The sequence below is a fragment of the Nicotiana tomentosiformis genome, chromosome 7 (genome assembly GCF_000390325.3).
Source record: "Nicotiana tomentosiformis chromosome 7, ASM39032v3, whole genome shotgun sequence".
NCBI classification, from domain to species: Eukaryota; Viridiplantae; Streptophyta; class Magnoliopsida; order Solanales; family Solanaceae; genus Nicotiana; species Nicotiana tomentosiformis.
The window spans coordinates 57324553-57330552 of NC_090818.1; the positions used below are offsets into that span (position 1 = coordinate 57324553).

The 6000-nt window shown below is 34.7% G+C and overlaps 1 protein-coding gene across 2 annotated transcripts; it reads left to right on the forward strand.

The window, feature by feature from the left end:
• The first annotated feature begins 531 nt into the window (after positions 1 to 531).
• LOC104099297 (tubby-like F-box protein 14) lies at positions 532 to 4926 on the forward strand. 2 transcript variants are annotated; one of them, XM_009606242.4, is made up of 6 exons: positions 532 to 885; positions 1180 to 1234; positions 2208 to 2677; positions 2765 to 2852; positions 3231 to 3363; positions 3870 to 4926. In XM_009606242.4, the coding sequence occupies exons 3-6, from the start codon at positions 2330 to 2332 to the stop codon at positions 4576 to 4578; spliced, it is 1278 nt and encodes a 425-aa protein (XP_009604537.1). In that variant the 5' UTR covers positions 532 to 885; positions 1180 to 1234; positions 2208 to 2329; the 3' UTR covers positions 4579 to 4926. The 2 variants fall into 2 exon arrangements, with proteins under 2 accessions (XP_009604537.1, XP_009604538.1); XM_009606243.4 differs by lacking the exon at positions 1180 to 1234.
• The last annotated feature ends 1074 nt before the right edge of the window (positions 4927 to 6000 follow it).

The following is a 6000-nucleotide window of genomic DNA, read 5'->3' on the forward strand; positions in this document are numbered from 1 at the left end:
GTGTCATTCTCTCTTCTTCTTTTTTTTTTTTTTTTTTATGTTTATCACTTTGCTGGACTATAAAAAGAAGCTTTCGAATATTCCATAATGCATTTTTATGTTATGATTTTAGTGGTTTTGACGATCCGTATTTCTCGCATGAAGCCATTTCCCTTCTAGTTGCACTTCATCGTTATTGAAATATAGGTCCTCGGCAAGCAGAAACAAAAAGAGGAAGAAGAAGATAGAAAGGTATATATATATATATATATATAGTCGTTCTACCCTCTTGTTGTTAATATAATTTAAGATATATTTTTTCATAGACAACTTTTAGGATATTTTAATTATTTTGATAGCTAATACTTTTTACCAAAAAAATTACAGTAATTATTTATTAAAATTTTAGCATTTAAAATAATTTTAACGCAGTTGGACGTTTATCAACTACTTTCAATTAATTAACAAGAAACGGACACGAAATAAAAACATCATAAACTCGAGAGACCAAAAAGTCAAAAGCTCTAATTTCCCATTTTCCATGGTAGTTGCTGTGTTCTGCTCACGTAGTGACCAATTTAATACTTTTATTTGCAATATCTACCACCATTAAACAATACTTCTTCTACTCTACTGAAAAGTATGCAATACAGCTTTTCCTCTTCTTTCTTTTGTCTTCATCTTCTCTTTACTTCATTCATTGAGTTATAGAGTAGTAGCACTATTTATTCCAAACCGAAAGACAAGCTGATAAATAGATATATAAACATTTCTTGGATGTTGACCCACTTTTCCTTTTTGATCATCTCTTTCTTCTCTCTTTGCAAAGATCTCTGAATTTTAATTTTTGGTCATTCATTTTAACTTTTGGGGTCCGAAGTTGACTTTGTTCTTCTTCTTCTTAAGGTACAGATCTCTGATTCTGATTCTTGATTTTTCAACTTCAGATCTTGTCTTCTAAGTGTCTCTAGCTTTGTTGTATTTTTTGTGTGTGTAGTTTTAGGCTTTTATTTATCCCAGTTTTTTCTGGGTATATGAGGATCCTTTTTCTGTAAAATTTAAGTCATTTCGGAGAGGATTTTGCTCCTTACTTTTGATTTCATTGATACAAACTGGTATAAAGTTTGTGTCTTTTTGGGATTTTGAGCTTCAATTTTTGTTTTTGTAGAGAAATTTATGTTCTTTTCTTGGTTTCTGCAGGTGTGCTAAAGAGAAGTTAGAGGAGCTTTGATTTAGCTTATAAGACTTTTAGCAGGTTTGTCTTAATAGGGCTAACTCATTTATCTGTGATAGATTGATATCTGTATAATTATATGTTAAAGTAGTAAATCTCATGAATCTACGGTTTGTACACAGAGATATTTAGGGAGACAAAACCTAATCTTTTGAGTCATAAACGGCCCGAGAAAGAAAATCTGAAGTTAAAAGACAAAATCACAAGTTTTTTTGTAAATGAATAATAAAAAAGCTATGCTTCTGACTAGAAAAAGAAAGTTCAAAGATTAAGAGTTTGGCAATAGCTTCGAGGCTCGAAATCACTAGGCTAAGGAAAATAAAAGAGGTGGAGGATTGATGAAAACTTTACAAACCTGGACCTTTAAAGAAAGTATTTTTTTTTTTCATCTGGTACTTGAAAGACTATCCTTATTTTCTTAGATTCAGCCTGTTGTTTCAGCTGTTTATGGGATTTTAAATCATGTTTATAGTACAATTTGCGAATCATCTTTAAGGTTCTTTGCATAGATAGATTAATTTTTATTTTTTTTTACATTTAAATCAAGACATTTTCTGATATCCCAACAAGTAGTTGAATTTATCCTAAGTGGAGTAAGGTTTGGTTTTCCTGCTGGTGCCAGCAGTGGGTTGTCGACACTAAAAAATTTACATGTTATTTTTTCTTTGGTTCTTTGCTCTGTGCTTGGAATTGCTAAAACAGTGCTACATCAGAAAAGCAGTTATCTTTCTTATGTTCCATCAGTTCTTGTCTTGCAACTAAGCCAAAACAACTAGCATCACTTTAAGAATCTTAAAATGTTTGTATCTGATAAATCTCATGTGATTTACTTTACTGTACTTTGGTGTCCTTGTGAACTTATCTTTTTTCTACTCTCTTTTTTCCTTTTTCTTTTCTCTTTATATGCCTTTCGTGCTTCTCTCTCTTTGCTTTTCTTCTTGGCAACTTATTCTTCTCGTTAGTGCAACATGATTTATTCTTTGTTCTTTTGCAGCCTTGTCCTTTGACAAGTTTGCTTCAGTTTACTGGAAAAAGGCTTATCTTTTAAGGAAGAGCGGAAAAAGCAGTACCATTTATTCTGGTATTTGGACTTGTATCTATAAGTGTTGGTAGTAGATGTCGTTCCGCAGTATAGTTCGGGATGTAAGAGATAGCTTTGGCAGCTTATCTAGGCGAAGCTTTGACGTAAGGCTCTCTGGTCATCAAAGGGGTAAATCACATTGTTCATTTCATGACATAAGCGACCAGCTTGTTGTCGTCCAGAACAGTTGTTGGGCTAATCTCCCACCAGAACTACTTTTTGATGTAATTAGAAGATTAGAAGAGAGCGAGAACACATGGCCTGCTCGTAAGCATGTTGTAGCATGTGCCTCAGTTTGCAGGTCATGGAGAATTATGTGCCAAGAAATTGTTAGAAGTCCTGAAGTTTGTGGAAAGCTTACTTTTCCGGTATCGTTAAAGCAGGTAAGGAAGCCCAACTCTCATAGTGGAGAAGAGTATTGACTAATCTTTTAGAGGAAAATTAACGAGTTTGTTTATTTCTTTTTTCAGCCTGGTCCTCGTGACGGAATGATTCAATGCTTCATCAAGAGGGACAAATCTAATTTGACTTACCATCTTTTCTTGTGTCTCAGTCCTGGTAAGGATTCGTTCTGAATTTGCTATTGCGGGGTGGGTTAATGCCTTCTAGTTTATGATATCATCCAAACATAAATGAGGCATGAAAGATAATGCCAATTCAGAAATATGAGGCTAAATGATGGCATTAATGTCTTTTCACTATTCTCTAGTCAGCTGTAACCTCCCCCTCACTCCCCAAAAATGAATACAAAAAGGAAAAAAAAAAAGAAGAAGAAGAAGAAGAAGAAAGACTCATGTTATTGAAGTCTTTTGTAGGGCACAACTGTGATGTATGATTTCCTATGTACTTATATTTCCAGTTGTGATTTGAGGTTTTTTTGCTGTGTTGCCTAGAAAGTTTTCTAGAGTTTGATGAAAACCTCTGCTTAATTTGTAGCTTTACTAGTTGAAAATGGAAAGTTCCTTCTCTCTGCAAAGAGAACAAGGCGTACTACTTGCACGGAGTATGTTATCTCAATGAATGCAGAAAGTATCTCGAGATCAAGCAACACTTACGTTGGAAAATTAAGGTAATGCTGAGGAGCTATTCATTTTCTTTTTCCCCATATCTTTCTTGTGGGATGTTTCAGGAAATACTAATGTAAAACAAAGATATTCTTTACCCCTTACACTTATCAAAGAGAAAAGCTTTCTCACAAGTTAGCCTAGCATCAAATACTAAGCATGAGCATCTCAAAAGGCTTGAAATTATTGAGTACTTTAGTTAATGCATTTAATACATACATCAGGGGAAAAAATCATGCCCAGCCAGAAAGAATTAAATTCCTTAAGGGAAAGGGAGAGGGAAAGAAATGTAAATGTAGTGACTATGTCTGCAGCCTTCTGCTATAGGTTTGATTGATACAGCAATGTCTGCTCAACTGCTCTAAAAAATAGATCTTGTGTTATATATGTTTTCATCTAACGCAGCTTTGGAGTGCTTATATGCACTGTTTTTGTCATAATTACATTGTTATTAAGTATATGATTAATCAGAAAGTGTTTCCTGATCACATAATACCGCCGTTCATTGCAGGTCAAATTTTCTGGGTACAAAATTCGTTATATATGACACACAGCCTCCATGCACCTCCGCGAACATTCCCCCTCCCGGCCGCACAAGCCGTAGATTCTCCAAGAAAGTCTCTCCTAAAGTCCCAACTGGAAGCTACAGCATAGCTCAGATCAAATACGAGCTAAATGTTCTTGGAACAAGGGGCCCACGGAAAATGAACTGTGTCATGCACTCGATTCCTGCCTCTGCACTTGATGTTGGCGGTTCTGTGCCAGGTCAACCAGAGCTTCTCTCAAGGTCCCTTGAGGATTCATTCCGAAGTATCTCTTTCTCAAAGTCGCTTGATCATTCTACTGACTTCAGTAGCTCGCGATTTTCTGAAATTGTTAGAGCATCATCCAACGAGGGAGATGATAGCAACGCGAAACCGTTGGTTCTAAAGAACAAGTCACCGCGTTGGCATGAACAACTGCAGTGCTGGTGCCTAAACTTCCGAGGGCGAGTGACAGTTGCATCTGTAAAGAATTTTCAGTTGATTGCTGCCAACCAACCACCTGCTGGCGGACCCACAACCTCTCGGTCAAGTCAATCAGATCATGACAAAGTCATCCTTCAATTTGGAAAGATCGGCAAAGATATGTTCACTATGGATTACAGGTATCCACTGTCTGCAGTCCAGGCTTTTGCTATATGCTTGAGCAGCTTTGACACCAAATTGGCATGTGAATAGAAGGAAAAAGTTGTTACATTAGGATGCTAAAAAAATTAACCGTGATGGCTTTGTTCTGGATATATTTTATTTTGTTTCTTATTTTCGCCAGTAGAATTAGGGGTTGTCCCTAATCTTTCGATCATCTTGTAAAAACCTGATTTAATTGCGACACTGATCTTGTGCGTCTTGACATTTGAAAACTGGATAAGCCACCAAGTGGTGCTACACATGCCAAACACTTTATGCTCTGGCCTGTGCAATGACACTCACTATTGATCATAGTTCAGGGCTGGTGACATTGTGTGGCTATCCATGGGAATTGTACCTTGGTCTGATTAACTCAAATGCTATGGATCTTTCAATTTACTACAGGAGTTTCCAATAATAATTAAAAAAAACATGAAATAGATAATACTGCAGAACTGAATTGTTAAGGGATTCTCAAGTAAGATCTACTTCATCATTTTACTAACAGTCATGTTTTAAGCTCAGTTATTTGAAAGTGAGAATGTAGTGCATAATAACCTCAATGGGGGTATAATAAAGCATATTACTTGCATCTCATTTGCGCCTGTATTTTTGGTCTTTGATTACCAGTGGTGTACGAAGAATTTTTTTTGCATATCTGACTGAATACATCAATACGATTGTTTTCGACGAGTTTCCGAACTAGAGTTTCAGTTCTTCTCTCCAAATTTGCTAAAATGATATGGTAATATTTCTTTTAATCTTAAGTGGTCATGCTGGTTTAATGCTAAAGTTCAGTCACAGGTTTCCATTTCTTTTACTTAAAACAACGTAGTTTCTAGTCTCATTTGTTGAACGAGAAATACAAACTTAAGCTCCGTTTGGTCATAGATTTCGGTTACTTTTTTTCAAAAAAATTCTGAAAACAGTGTTTTCTCACGGAATATGATTAGTTTTTGCAAAAAAATTGAAGTTCCCAAAAACAAATTTAGGGCATTTTTTGAATAAAATTTTTTCTTCCATTCAAAACTTAAATTTTTTTTTCAAATAAAATGCATGTCTAAACACAACTTCAACTTTCAAAAATTATTTCTCTAATACAATTTCAAAAATTCTTTTTTGAAGTTTCAACCAAATTTATGTTCAAACGTCAGCTAATAATGAATGCACATAAAAATTTGAACAGGTGACCCTCTTGGAAAGAAAACTAGGTTAACCACTAGAGACGCTGCTTTTATCAGCAGCATTATCCAATATTATATATAAATAGTTTTTTCGTTTTGTTTTTTCACAAATTGTTAAAAGAGAACAGAAATGGTTGAAATTTACCAAACTACACCTATTTATCATGGTCAAGTCATAAATTAAGACGAGAATGTATATTAATTAACTATTATTTAATGATAAAAATGTATGTAAAGACATGTATCATGTTTATTGGACTGACCTAAACACTTACTGAAAAAACAAAGT